At 44.2% G+C, this 15,695-nt stretch overlaps 1 protein-coding gene across 7 annotated transcripts in view; it reads right to left on the bottom strand.

Moving 5' to 3' along the window:
* Positions 1-7,212: 7,212 nt before the first annotated feature.
* DPF3 (double PHD fingers 3) overlaps positions 7,213-15,695 on the bottom strand; it is a 188,840-nt gene continuing 180,357 nt past the window's right edge. For all 7 annotated transcript variants that reach the window (XM_064147092.1, XM_064147121.1, XM_064147143.1 and 4 more), the window contains 3 exons: positions 12,283-12,395; positions 10,777-10,858; positions 7,213-8,457 (listed from right to left, as the gene is read on the bottom strand). In XM_064147092.1, coding sequence (XP_064003162.1) covers positions 8,387-8,457; positions 10,777-10,858; positions 12,283-12,395 — 266 coding nt within the window. In that variant the 3' untranslated portion in view covers positions 7,213-8,386. The remainder of the gene's footprint in view (positions 8,458-10,776; positions 10,859-12,282; positions 12,396-15,695) is intronic.

Below are 15,695 nucleotides of genomic sequence, written 5' to 3'. Positions count from 1 at the left end.
ATAACATTAATATGATACACAAATACATATATATACACATACTTATAACTTAAAGTATCCTTCTAATTAACATTTAATACTACATCATTACTTAGGAAGGCTCTACCAATGTATTAATGGGGCTGTCGCTATTTTGGGATCATTAAGCACTTTAAAAGTGCACTTAAAAGCTGATGTCATCATGGTTGTTATCTGACAAATCCACTATGATGTCACAGATTCATCCTCCTTCTATTCCTACTTTGAGTAATGGGGACAATGTTGTCCTAAAGTAAAAGAGAAAAAAAAGTCGAGTCTAAAGATCTTAATTCAGTCTTCCCCACTGCCAGCTTTAGTTGTTGATGTTTTTTCTTTGCAACCAAGTCTAGGTGCACACCAATGGCACATTCAGTCTGAAGTGGTAAATGAAGAAAAGGTGAAGCAATAACTGGACATGTACACAGACTTCTGCTTCTCAGGAGATCAGGCTGTCTAGCACAGATGGCAGTTTGCTCGAATGCTCTTGAGCCTCTTTCTACATCTGCAATCCAATGTAAATACATTATTCCCAGGTTTGTTCCCATCACTTTTGACCCAGGCTGTGGTGCTGGAAAACAGTTAAAGAGGACTGTTGATATCTGCTACAGCACAAACCCCAGAAAGGCATCAAAGTAAAGAGGAAACATTTCTCCCTACATTTTAAAATAGTATCTTATGACTACAAAAAGAATCTATATGAACTACTCTGTGACTTTAATACTGAGGTGGGATTGGGTCAGCACAAGAGTTTGATTCCCTGCAATGATCAAGGGTTTGCTCAACCTTTCTGAAAGAGAGATGAAAATTGATGGTTCAGTTTGGATCTCTCCCTATTTCCAAACTACCCTAGACCCTTCAAATCAGCTTTGGTACACACTGTCTCTAAAATTTGGAAACTTCCAGAGAAGACAAAAAGGAAAGTGAATAATGAAGGATGATTTGTAATGAAGCCTGAAGGAGATGGCATCTGGAAATTTCTCAGGCATTTACTATAGTCTTCCAAAAACAGTGCAGGAGCCTATCTCCTGTGTTGTACTCCTAGGAGAGCTCTGAAGGAAGAACACTGCAGGCATGACATTCATATCTCATCCTATGATTTCCAGAAGATGCTTCCCTTTTAATGTTGCTGGCAAAGTTTTCACTGGCCGTGCACAGTGCACATCAAATGCAGCCCTGAGTCCAGCAGCAGCAGACATCTGCAGTGGAAACAGATCTGTGCTCCAGCAGAGGTCATGAGCAGCAGGGGATTTAGCCTTCCTGGCAGAAAATCTTGAGGAATCTAAGAGAAATCCTTCTCTTGATTTCCAGGGCTGTAGATACATGATTTCTAGATGATTAATCCAAAGTCTTAGATGGCAACAGCAGGAAGAGTCCTACCCCTAGGAACAAAACTCCAGACCGTTGTACCTCATGCACAGTTGAGACATGTTAGCAAAGGCCCTTCAGACTACTGTAAAAAGGAGTGCTCTTTCAGCCACCCAATTCAACCAATTCAAGACGTGGAAAGGAGATGAAGATGAAGTGGACTTGTCATTTTTTCTCACTCCTTCAGAATGCAAAGAATAAAAACTGCCTTCCATTCTGCTTGCTTGGCTTCTGAAAAGTGGGGAGAGGGAGAACATCCCCCCAGTCACTGTGGAGGTGAAACCTATAGCTTGTTACAACGAATTAAATCAGATGGATGACCAGGCTGATGGGACTCGGAAAGAAAACATCAGTACCTGAAGAGTCAGCTGTTTTAGGGTGTGAAAAGGATGCATGCAAAGGGAGGTAAGCTGATCTGGAAAGAGTAGTTTCCCCATTTCAAAACAACAGCAGCCATGTATATTCTAAAGGCACCAGTGAATACTGCAGTAATACTTTGTAATGCTTTACATTTTCATGCAACATGGCAGAAACACACACACAGCAAACATGAACAAGCTTTTGGCTTGATTCCCCAACTGCAAAATGCCTGGCCTGCTCACTGACATGTATGCAATAAGAAGGTAAACCCTAAAAACCCTTCTGTCACCCAGAATTGCTATTGTTCACCTTCTTCCCTTCCCAGTCGAGTGCCTCAATGCATAGCGGCGGAGGGACTCGCTAAACACCCCATCAGTGCAGACGGAGAGACAGGACAGTAACACACTTTCTCCTCTGCCCTGTGCTAAGACTTGGCCACGAGGACACCCAAACTGTCCTCTCACATCTTGCAGCCTCACTTCCTCAATAGAGCCCCTGTGCCCCAAGGGCAGAAGACAGTCCCTGACAGCACTGGTCACTCTTGCTCTTGCCTACAGTGCAGTGAGATTCTGTACTCAGCTGGCACTACAGGGAACAGAGTTGGGTAGCACCAGCACTCCATCTGCAGAACATCTGTCTAGGAGGAGAGACTCGATGCTCCTGTGCCAGTCAGTGGCACCAATAATGATAGAGAGGAGGCTGCCCAAGCCTGCACTGCCATAGAAACACGACAGCAAGTAAGCTGAGCAGCTGCACTTACAAATCAGTCTCCTTCAGATCAGATACACCCCCTCTCTTCTCTCTTTCCCTCCAGCAAAACTCAGTTATGTAGACCAGGTTTGGAGCCTGCCCTGAAAAGTCATTTAACTACTGCTGGGGCTGGAGGTCATTGTTAGTAATTATATCACCACTGAAGATAGATTGGGCTGCCTGCCAGTCCCAGCTCCTGTCTTTTTTGACAAGAGGAGAAGCACAGCCACCATAACTAACAGTTTTCCCTCTGCAGGCTCTTGGACCTTTGGCATCCAACTCTGGGCTTCTTACCAACTTGCATGACCCCAGGCTGTGTCACAGACCCATGACTAACAGAAACAAATGGCATGAGGAAGAGCACAGGTGAGTTGGCTGTGCTTGCTCTGCCACAGCCTGCAAAGTATGCAATGCTGAAATCATGACAAACCCAGACCTGACTAGAGAAGAGGGCTCTGCTGTCCTGTCTGCCTGCTCCTCTCCACAGAGCTTATCCTGACAAAAACACAGATCTCATCAATTCTTAACGTTTCAGGTGAGGACCTCCTCCTCTTGGCCAGCCCACAGCCTCCCATAACTAAATCCCCAAGACACCAGATTTTAACCTTCTCCTCCGTAAGATTTTCATTTTCTGCCCTCGTAGAGTGGTGCCAAACTATTCCCAGTATAGTCTCTTCTGTTTGGTCCCTGTTGGGAAAACACAAAGCATCTCCCCCTCCTGCTCTGAAAGAGTTTTCTAAACTAACAATTGGCATTTCAAATTGATTAGGCAGACAGACAAGTGAGATCAACCAAGAGGTCTCACTCCAAGAAAGTGCTTCTAAGGTTAAATATTACATTTCTCTCTGTTTTATTTATTTCCTGTCACTTTTAGATGAACCAATTGCATAGTGTTAAAGATTCCTGTTCTTCCATAGCTACTAACTTCCTTTAAGTAGATACTGCAAAGGTTTTGCTAATGCAGTTTCTTGGTATGCTGGAATTGAATTAACCAGAGACACAGTGGTGGGTATGACACTATGTGAGAAAATCTGAACTGTTCAGTTCAGACAGATCATGAAGATCATTTGAGCCTCACATTAAACATCTAACATCAAATGAAGGCTACATTGTTTTTTTATTATTATTATTATTAATTTTCAAATTTGAAATTAAATTAACTTGGAAATTCAAATATTGGCATGATTCATTCTAAAGAGATGGAAACATTCAATTCTTCCACTATTCCCCCTCCACTTTTTTGTGTGTGTGAGATAATTTGCCAGATTTAACCCAGATGTGTGAACAGTTGTGGCTCTCCCCAAAAGCACTTTTTCTTTTTTTAAAGGTTCTACACAGAAAATTTGTGCCTATCTCTACCTGAAATTTCCTTACACACAATGCACACCATCCCTCCAGCAGCGACAAGCTTAATTAATATTCCTTTCTACTCCCATGCACTCCTCACCTCCCCAGTGACCCCTGTCAAAACACATGCTGTGGGTGTGAAGAACATGCAACAGCCCCGTAATGCTGCACACCATGGAAGAGTCTTCCTTTGGGGCAGAATCTACTGAGCTCCCTTTAAAGAAAGCTGGGAAATAATGATCTCAAAGTTATTTAGAGCAATGTTTGCTTCAAAAGAGCACACTTAATGCTGGCTCCCCTAGATCACAAAGTAGCATCACTTAGATTTACAGAAATGCTGTAAACTCAGTCCTAAGACACATCTATGGAAGTACAGTTTGGAGGTAGACTGGGACCCATCTCATGTTTCTTAAAGGTATTGCATTTGATGAGCTACAGGGGAGGCTCTGTGACAGTAACACAAGCTCACTTTCTCCACAGTACAACTTGCATGCACCCATTTTTTGGTTACTATTTCTCCACCTGTCTGGTTCCCGAGGCTGCCACTGCAGCATCTGCCCTCCCCAGCGAGGCTTCTCACCGTGAGGAAGAAAACTGGGCAACACAACAGACAAATGAGATGGAGGGGAAGCCAGAACCAAGCCATGCTCTCACACAATATTGTTTTAATGGTTCAATCTCTGGAATATCCTGAGGCAACACTGATGTAGCTGCCATCATGGGCATGAAGGAGGTGATGCACAGTTTTACTGCATCAGTAAAATCAATTTTCCATAATTAACCTTTGTTAGGTTATCCAAAATAAGTTAAAAATGCTAAGGAATGAGAACGAGTGTGTTTACCTAACACACTTTTAAGGCCATTATGCAGGCAGAGCTCGCAGTTAAATGCATCCTCTCCCACGGTAAACATCTGTTTTTATAATAAGGCCAGGAAGCACAATTACATCATCCAGCCTGACTTCCTCTATAGCACAAGGCTTTTTCAGACAGACGTTCCTGTGATTAACTGTATTTAATTATAATACATCTTCTGGGAAGCTGCCCATTCTTGATTTGAGGACTGCAAGGGATGCAGGATCTGCCATCTCCCAGGGTGGTTTGCCCTGGTTTGTGCTAAAACAGTGCTTGCCTTGCCTATGCAGAAGAGCTTTGAAATATGCCAGAGCCTGATCACTTTCAGAGGCTTCCAGCAAACTTGCACATCCTGTCACAGCGAAAGAGAGCTGCATACAGAGCCAAAGTCCTCACATTGTTCACTGTCCAGACCAGACTGCTGCTATGAGAGATCTTGAGATCTGCCTGACAGGGGATTGTGTCCCCAAAGGCATTTATCTCTGCAGTTATGTTGTCCCCAAGGGGGTACCAGGTGACAGGAATCAGTTTCTACACTCCTCTTCCTCACTCACATGGCTGTGGCACTACCTCTCCACATGTTGGTGAGGCAGGGACAGCAGTGTTTGCTTGAGGCACCAACGGATGCTTCTAAAATGCACCGAGATGTCTGGCTCTGAATGCAAGGTAAAAATGTCACTGAGAAGTTCATTCATGCCTCATTCCATCTCAGACTGAGCTAGTGAAAAACAGAGATGGTAGCTGAAGGAAGTTATCAGCATGGGAGAGCGAGCTTACAGCTGCTGCCAAGGTTACCTGGAGCTGCCTATATACACAGCAACACAGCACCAAGCTGGAGAGATGAAACACAGCTGGACCACTGTGGGTAAGTACCCTGACACCCTGATCTTGGCCAAACAAGATTTTGCCACTGAAGATCTAATAATCACTCCTTCTGTCATACCTCATTAGTGATGAAACTTCAGCAAGGCCATTGAAGAATATTTTCTAACGTGAAAGACACTGTTCACTGCAAAATGGTTGTGGGAGGAGAAAACAGTCAGTGCCATGGATCAAACCACAGAATAGGAAAGCAGGTGTGCATGCAGAGCACAGCTTGCTTAGCAGTGTGTCTGTCACAGGGATGCAGAGCACTGCCTTTCTGCACCAGCCAGTCCCAATAATAGAGTTACCTGCACCTTACACAATGAGCCACCACCTGTCTGCTTAACACAGGGTAAAACAACAGGCATTTTCCCCTCCATTTGATAATACAGACACTGTCCTACTCCTCTCCAACATCACTGCAAACCCAAGGAAACTGGAAGGCCATGGCCATTTTACTGATGTAGCTCACTGAGCCCAGCAGGTCTGGTAGCTGAGCTCCAGCCTGAGCACTAATCCAGCTCTGCTTCTCCCACCTTTGGCACCACCATGAAACTTTCCCCCAGCACACACACTTCTCATCTCCAGTCCTTGCCAAAGCATTCACTTCCCATGCAAGAGCGCAGTAGTGTCTCTGATTAATACATACTCATGCGCCTGGCCACAGCTACAACAGGATTTTGTATCAGCCTGAACTGTCTCAAAGTGCTAGATCAGTAGGGCTTAACCACATCAACAGATGGTTGCAAATGCTCATGTGGATGAAATGTGGCCCCGGTGCCAGACACCTAACAGAGGTCCACAGGCTCCCACTTTACCCTTCCCACACCTGATGCTCAAATTTCTTTGCACCCTTGGCTCATCTGAGGGATCAGCCAAAGGTATCAAATGAATTTCACAGGTAGCCAGTCCAGCCACTCCAGGAGAGATTTGGTCCAATACAATTAGGATAGACACTGTCTGAATATTTTTGTAAAGAGTTAAAATACTCTTGCTGCAGCCTGAGAAGAGCCTGTGACAGAACATGGGAGAATCCAGCAGCTGACATGGCTACTCTCAGTGTGCAAGCTGAACAAAACGTAAAAGGTGAAGGAAGTATCTAAATAATGAAGGAGGGTGCATTAGGTCCTTACAGTTCATTCTAACTAAGTGTAATCAGCAGAAGGAAGAAAAATTATCTCACCACTACTCTTTCACAATGTCCTTTCAAGTGTTCAGGGACACATAATTTTGTGGAAAAGTTTCCATCGATATAAATATGCCAAATATAATCTTCAGTGTCCTTACCTACTTGCAAAAGCAACTCGAGTCACATGCTGCTTGGGACTCTCATAAATGTCTATTATAAACCCACTTCAATCTATGCATTAAAAGTAACAGACATCATACCCAGGAAAATGGTCATTCTGGGATACTTGGCAGTTTGGGGAGCTGCAGGTTTTTAACCTTAGAGATGTATCTGTTAGAAATTCTTTCAGGTACTCACTTGTCCTCCCAGTGACGTCCTAAAGTACTCAAGGAGACTCAGCTGCTGTAGCAGTTTTCAATTGATGCTCTCGCTTAACGTTTCTTCATTTCAAGTGTAGAGATTTGCTTAAATAAAGAACAACTCTTTCTATCTACATTTAAAAACCATTATGAAAAATTTCTTCTTTTAGGTCAATTATTTCTCTCTTCAGAGCTGGGGAAGGTTTCTGACAAATTATCACGTTTGCCAAAAATGCAATTCTAGAGAATTTGGGTGCAGAATTATTTGAAACTTCAGCCAGATCTTGATAGGTACTTTGATTTAAAAAAAAAACAACCAGTAACACTTCAGAAATGCTGGAAGTCCTGATTGGGCAATTCCCAGAATAAAATGCAACTTAAAGTTGCAGAACTTTTTTTCATTTAGAAACACCACAAAAACTAATCAAAGTGCTTCATTTCAAATTGTTCCTGTTTGCAGCTTCCTTTAGATTGTTCAGAGAAGGGACAGTTTTGCTTTCCTATGATCAGCTTAAGACAATGTTTTTCTTTTGCTCAGTTTTCTAAGCTGAGCAGCAAGTCAGTTGCACACATAACCCATTCACAATTTTCTGAACAAAACCAAAAGGATGAGTCTGGAGTGTACACTAGCACTGTGGTGGGGCAGTGTGCCTGAATATCCTGATCAGAGGCAGACAGCTTTTCTAAACATCTGTGTGCATACCTGCTTGCACTGTTCTCCCTCAGAAACACTGAAAGCAGATGCCAAACCAAAGCATTTGATCCAAGGAAGAGTGTCACCCCAAAAACTTTTGATCAGTGCTTCTCTCAGTGACAATGTGTTGTTTGTGACCTGGCAAGCATCGAATTAATGCAACTCTCAAAGCCCAACTGTGAATACAGAGTGCTTGCAGCAAAGGGATTTCCAGACAAGCCTGTGAAGAGAAACAACTGGTGCTGCTCCCAGATGAAGTACTCACCAATAATTCCTTGAGAGATATCTTACTACTGCTTTAAAAAGAAGACTAAACAGAAAAAACACAAGGCCACACAAAACTGACTTCTCCATGTCAATAGAACAACCTTCCCCTTTCTATAATGCATGTGAGTCCATAATGGCAAGCAGCAACCATGCATAGCAGTGAACAGATTTCATCTGGAGCATCAGGGAAGTACATGATCCTTCTAGCAGAGTCCAGGAGGCACGACCTTAGTGACAGTGAATACCACAGATACCTCTTCCTGGATTCAAGTGTGCCTTTGTTTTGACGTGGGTTGGTTGTGTCTTTGTGTTCTGGATGGGAATCATGTGCTGGTATGGCAACAGCAGGAGCAAAGTGTTTCTTGCCTGATGGAGCTCCTCAGGCCTGGAAGCCAAAAGCTGATGCTCTTTCTCTGAGCAGCTCCCGGCACAAATGACAACTCCAGCTTCCTGCAAATGAAGAAATCCTTCTTATAGGACTCACGTCAAATCAACGCACTCAGAGTTTGTATCAAGACCGTGATGAACAGGATAGCAAATATTCCTAGCACTGGAACTGTGTTCTTCTGAGGCAGGGCAGGGGCTGCCACCCTTGGTGTTGTGTGCATAGGTTGTGCTGGAGTGTGTGTGGCATGGGGTCTTATGTTTTCATGCTTTCAGTACACCACTTCCCAGTCAAACAGAAACCTTTAGCTAATTATTAGCTACATTTCAAAATCTTCCTCTCTGGATTTAGTTTCCTCTTTATCAAAGTTACAAACACTTAGCTCCTGAATGCATGATTGATTTGTAATTATTCTTGTCTCTCCCCTCATGCAAACTGCAGTCATTCGCACTTGCATGTCTCCTTCTCCAATTCTACTGCTCTCTGCAGATTTCACTCAGAGAATCAATAATGGTAAGGGACTAGTTCCCAAGCTCCACAGGCAAGTGACAAACTACAACCAGTTGTAGTATAGTCAAACCGAATACCCTGCAGAGATCTCAACTACACACCAAATGTATATGGACCATAAAACTCTCACCCTTCAGAGGCCCAGAGAGACCAGAGAACAATGAAGGTCATTCCTCTTAACTCAGTTTTCTGACAACAACTCTTGAGCTATTCCAGTGAGGATCTTCTTGTCTGGGTCTTTATCTCTGAGACTTTGACCTCTTAGGAAGTCATAGAATCATAGAATGTTAGGGATTGGAAATGACCTCAAATGATCATCCAGTCCAACCCCCCTGACAGAACAGGAATTTGTCCAGGTAGGTTTTGAGTGCCTCCAGAGAAGGAGACTGCCCAGCCTCTCTGGGCAGCCTGTTCCAGTGTTTTATCATACTCACAGTGGCAGTTTTCCCTTATGTTCACGTGGAACCTCCCATGCTCCAGCTTGCAACCATTGCTCCTTGTCCTATCATTGGGCATCACAGAGAAGAGTCTGGCTCCATCCTCCTGACACTCACCTTTCATGTATTTACAAACATTAAAGAGGTCACCCCTTATTCTCCTCTTCTCCAAGCCAAAGAGCCCCAGCTCCTTCAGTCTCTCCTCATAAGGAAGATGTTCCACTCCCTTCATCATCTTTGTGGCTCTGTGCTGGACTCTTTCAAGCAGCTCCCTGTCGTTCTTGAAGTGAGGGGCCCAGAACTGGACACAATATTCCAAATGTGGCCTCACCAGGGCAGAGCAGAGGGTGAGGAGAACCTCTCTCAACCTACTAACCACAGCCCTTCTAGTACACCCCAGGATACCATTTCTTGGCCATATGGGCACAATGCTAGCTCATGATCATCCTTCTATCCATCAGGACCCCCAAGACCCTCTCCTCTGTGCTGCTTTCCAAGAGGTCAGGCCCCAACCTATACAGGCCCAGGGAGTTGTTCTCTACACTCACCCTTGCTGTATTGCATTCAGTTTTTTCCTGCTTAACTCTCCAGTCTGTCCAGGTCCCGCTGAATGCAGCGCAGCCTTCAGGTGTGTCAGACATTCCTCCTAGTTTTGTGTCATCAGCAAACTTACTGACAGGGCACTCCATGCCCTCATCCAGGTCATTGATGAATATATTGAACAGCACTGGCCCCAGTACCGACCCCTGAAGGACCCCGATAGACACATGCCTCCTGTTAGACTCTGTCCCATTGACTACAGCTCTTTGATTTCTTTCATCCAACCAGTTCCAAATCCACTTCACAACTCAGCCATCCAGACCACACCTCCTCAGTGTAGCCATGAGGATGCTCTGGAAGACGGTATCAAACGCTTCACTGAAATCAAGATAAACCACATCTACTGCTCTACCATCATCTATCCACCTTGATATGTCTTCATAAAAGGCTGTCAGATTGGTCCAAAGTCACAGTACACAGGAGCTCACTTCAACTGGCTAAATTGCTCTGGGCAACCTGCTGTAGTTGAGGATGCCACTGCTTACCGCAGAGGGGCTTGGACTAGATGACTTTTGGAGGTCCCTTCCAACCCAGACCATTGTATGATTCTATGAAATTGAGTTGTCCAATGCTACCTAGGACATTCAAAGATATCCATGACCCTTAAAAGAGCCATGTTCTGGAAGACAGCATAGAGACAGGGCAAGACTGAATAGGACATCTCAGATCACTCTAGGCCTTCGCATCTATTCTTTTTCTTTCTTTCCAGTGTTATCTGCCCTTGGTTGTGCCACTGCTTCCTTAGCTCTGCACAGCTCAGGCTACCTTCCTGAAATTCTTCCCTGCTCTAAAAGGACCTCATTGCAGTTTTCAAAGCAGACTTCCAAAATATATTACCTTCTGGGGGTTCAAAGACTGGTGGATTCAAGCAGTACATGTGATAGCCACGGTCACAGTCATCACAGAAGAGCAGCTGGTCCTGAGGCAGAGTCATCGGAGAAGCAGAAGGGTAAGAGAGGGAGAATAAAGAGAGAAAATGATGTAAATTAGTCTCTTGCCAAGATGAAAACATAAGCATGGTAGTCATCAGTGCTCAGCTAGGAACGCAGAGCTGCAATATAGAAACTAAAAGATGATTTGGAATGTAAAAGGTTACAGGCATCACATTTGAGCATCCAGAATCAGCCACCATGTTTATGAGATGTTGCAGAGAGCCCTTCACTGGAAAAATCTCTCTGAGATGGAGGACTTCCTCTCCAAAGTGTCTTCATGATGTAGGAGTAGAAGCTGTCAGCCTGGGAATATGCTGTACTGAGAGAAGTGGACAGGATTTGCTGAGCTCCAATGTGACCACATGCTGAACCTCATCCCTTTAGGGGAAACATTTAATCAAAGCCTGGGCTTAGCTGGTTCTCCAAAATTCAGGTAAGTGAATGTCCTGTGAAACAGATGGAAATTATGATCCCACGATGTTCTCTGCAGTGCTCTCATATATTTGCAGGGCGAATAGCTGCAGTATCCTAACACAGAACAGCTTCCCGTTTTCAGATTTCCTTGTTTGCTGCTAAAGCAAAAAACAACCAAAACCAAACTCACAAAAAACAACCAAACAAAAACCACACACAAACAAAAAGAACCAACCCTCAGGCTTCAAATTCATTCTGCTGTAGGAAACATAGTATTAGCTAATCACCTCCAAAGTCTCCATCCACTGCTACTTCTCTACATTCTCAAAGACTTCCATGGACACTCAGCATCAGATTTTAACTGAAAACCCCACAGAGAGGACACTGCTCTGGATTGCAATGTGGAAATCACTGGGATAGGGGACCAGAGAGCCCTAGCCATTGCTGTTCAAATGCTCTATGTGTTTCCCAAGACTTGTCATTAAAAAGTCTTGCCAAGAAAGTAATTAAATGAGGGACAGAAGAAACCTCCCTGCCATCTCTTAGGTTGTCATTCATTCAAATCTACTTCAGACTACCATATTTAAAACTCTCTGACAGCTCCCTTCAACATGAGTTTACAGCCTCCAGCTAATGTAGAATCATAGAATCATACAGGCTTGGAAGGGACCACAAGGATCATCTAGTTCCGATGCCCCTGCCATGGGCAGGGACACCTTACCCTAGATTCAATGTCTATTGAATAAGCAGACAAGCCACAGGTGTCACCACCTGAAGTGGCCCTAGATGCTACCTGCAGTAATTCCTGCAGAAACCAACAACTGAACAGGAGCATTGAAGGGAAATCTATTTCTGCCTTCAGGAGTGGCTCTTCCTCAGAGCTGCATGGAAGCAGTAGCAAAACCATGACCCACACCATTGCCATGTGCTCCTCAAGGGCAGGCATGACAGTAGCTTGCAGTGATGCTTAATTGCATGCAAAGTTAAATGAACTCACATCGTTCTCAGAGGTCCCACAAAGGCTGCAGGATTTGCACTCAATGCACTGCCACTGATAGGTTTTAACAGCCTCAGTCATGTTTGTGGTGAACTGCAGGCAGGTCGGGTGTCCTGAGGAAGATGGGAAACAACTGTCATTGTTAAGGCTCACTTATTGCTTGTTAATCAACCGGTATTAAACTTGGGAACAAAATGCACATGGACATGGACCGATCACAACATGGGCTGCAACTAACAGATACCAGAGGAAAGCAGGCATTAACCCTTTCGCTGCCGGGCACAAGAGAAAATCAGAGTCATCCCCGCCCATTCCCCATTGGCAAAGCAGGTTTTTTCAGAGCTCTTAAAAATGGTTTGGCTTTGGGTTTTGTGGGGACTTTTGCTTTTTCTTCTCTTTTTCTTTTTTTTCCCCAGAAATCAAGAGAAAGGATGAAATCAGAAACAATCCCAATTTCAGAGAGACCTCATCTGTCTTAATAGAAATTCAAGTACAGTTTCAATTAGCATTGTTTCAACTGGATTGAAGGACCTGCTGGAAGTGAGGTTAATCTCCATTTCAGAGCTTCCCTTCCTGGTGTCCAGATCAGTGGAGCAATTCTGGAAACTTCAGTCAAATGGAAGCAGGAGTGTACAGACAAGAAGCGAGACAGGACGGAGGGATACAGCTTTTAAGTACTTTTTTTTAAGAGCTCTGCCACTGAAGTTGGTTGGCACAGAAGAAACCAAATTGCACAGCTAACCTTCCAGGATCAAAACAAGAAACTGAAAGGAAAAAATCCCAAGCAAACTCCCACAATGAACTAAATGAAAGGAATAAAGAAGGGAAAGCTAGCAGAACAGTCACATCTAATCAGGAAGGACAAACTGCCAGAGTTACAACCCCTGCCCCTACATGCGTGTCGACTCCAGCTTTGCAAAACAGCGGTATCACAGTAGCAGGGTCAGCAATGGACTTTCTGGAGGGGAAAATACAAAGAAACAAACAAACCAAAGGTAGGATCAGTGTTCCTTCTGCGAAGACAAAACAAGAAAAATATACCACTGAAACGAAGCGCTGTGCTCTCAAACCACCCCTAGCAGGCTGAGGCAGTCCCTGTGTCACCTGCAATAAGGTACTGCTGGCATTCTTGGGAAGTCTCGTGTTTAGCATCCCTCCCTGACACACAGAAACCTTAGCACTGGGGTACACAGTCGAGGCGGGAGGCACAGGACAGGGGTAGCCCACTATAGGGGACTATAAATACCACACATCCAGCAGTACCACATGCTGAGTCTGGAAACTCCATCGTCTGGTGTGCAGGGCTTTTTCACCTCTAGCCAATCTGCTGTTCTTAGAACTAGAGGCAGTGGGTAGGAAAAAGCCCTTTCCACCTACACCAGTCTAAATGTCTTTTTAAGATGGGAGAAAGAAAGGCTGCTTCTCCAGTAAGAAGAGGAGTCACCGCTACAGTGGGTATGGGCACAGATGTGCTATCTTCATTGCCAGACATACCAGCAGGATCTTCCTGTCTCGTCACGTTACCCATTGCCACCCTGCAAGAAGCTTCTGTGTTTTCTAGCTAGTGAAGCAAACAGTTTGTAGGAACTGCTAGATAAGGCAGTGATGCTGTAGGGAATGTATTTCCTTTGTGTGTTCATGATCCCAACAACTGCTCTAAGAAGGACTTTTGCTTGCCAGTTTCATTTGCATGGTTGTGACAGGAAAACGATGTGTGCACATAAGTTATTAAGGAACTTGAACAGGAAAATAAAGGAGATTTTTAAGGAAGGAGGGATTGATGACATTGCTCATATCACCCTTAAGCCTTTGAATACAAAAATGTTTTAACAGTGCTGATGAGCCCAGATGGCCTAAGAAGATCATTGGGTTTTGGAGCCCTTGCAATGTCAACACAAAACAAGAGTCAGATTTTGCTGAGATTTACAGTGGACTGCGTGCAAACTAAAGTTCTAGGGACTTTAAAATTGCAACTGTGCAGAAAGAGATGCGACATCACACCTTTTCTTCCCAAGAGGACCTCATATAATTTCTGATACTACCAAACTAGCAGAACCTGACATGACACTGAAATGTTCCTCCAGATCTGATTTACAGCAAAAGCAGAACCTCATTCCAACAGCAGTAAATAGAACAAATGTGCCACACTGCACATCAGGGAGGAATTCATCCCAGCAGCAGAGTCAGCTTCCAGAAAGGTTGCACAGTGCTGGAATATATCACAGAAAACAACTCATAGAGGGAGGTGAGTTAATCAGAGAGCTAAACAGTCTCAGTCACATTTGAAAAGAAACAGAAAGAATGGAATCAAAGCTACAGAAACAAACGGCAGCTGGGTGCGTACACGTACTCACGCGCTCGCTCGCCTGCACACACACATCGCTCATTGTAGAGGCTCCAGCTAAAGACTTCCCCTTTCTCAAATGACATGAAGGTCAGCTTCTGTTCACTACTTTATCTCTGTCCCTCCACAGCCATTCCTACTCTCTTCCAGCTATCAGTCTTGACTGTCTCATTCCTCATTTCCCTCAAAACCACCTCTGCAGCTTTTCTGTGCTGCATCTTGTTCGATGGTGTCTCATCTTTGAAGCGATCCGTCCCATCCTGCGGAGCCCTTAAGAACCACGCTCATCGCAAGCCTAAAAGAATGAGGTTCTTGCAGGCTGAGGATTGCTTAGAAAAATCACAGAATCACAGAATGGTGGAGTTGGAAGTGACCTCCAGAGATCACCTAGTCCAACTCCACTGCTATCGCACTATATCCACAGTGGGCTGCGGGTCACTGTGGCTTCCTTTTGGTAGCAATGAAGAAATATTTTGCAAAAATATATTGATTTACTCACTCCTATTGGCTCTCTCTCCAAATACTGTGACTACAAGAGTCCAACAAATGCCTAAAGCCATACCTGCATAGGCACAGATCACTCTTTGTTAGCCTAGAGCTTCGATGTATCTAAGATAAGAAGAATACCTTGTGGACATGTCTGTCTTCATCCTCTAAGTCAGATCCTCTTTCTAGTTAAACAACCTGCCTTGTGGTACCATGACCTCAACCTAATGCTTCTGGACACACAACTTTTATTTTTGCCAGCAGCATGACAAAGCACCGTAGCATAAGTCACGCATGTCAGTACACACCCAAAACATTTTAAGTATTTTCCTGCCCTCCCCACTATCCTTCTTCAGCAATCTCCCTATTTTCCTGCTACTTTGGTTCAAAACCCAGTGTTTTTCACAACCTGTGAGACAATTCACACATCCAAGACTTCCTGAAGCGGTGCTAGTGAACACCAACCCTGTTCCATATCACAGCACTTCTTGGCATGCTCTCTTTGGCAGAATACCTGAAGGCAAAGCCCTGTAGATGCATATAGCCAGTTACTATAGGTAGATAAAAACTCCCTCTAAAAGAA

This window comes from Pogoniulus pusillus, chromosome 1 (genome assembly GCF_015220805.1).
Source record: "Pogoniulus pusillus isolate bPogPus1 chromosome 1, bPogPus1.pri, whole genome shotgun sequence".
NCBI lineage: Eukaryota > Metazoa > Chordata > Aves > Piciformes > Lybiidae > Pogoniulus > Pogoniulus pusillus.
This window is presented reverse-complemented; position numbering and strand designations above follow the sequence as displayed.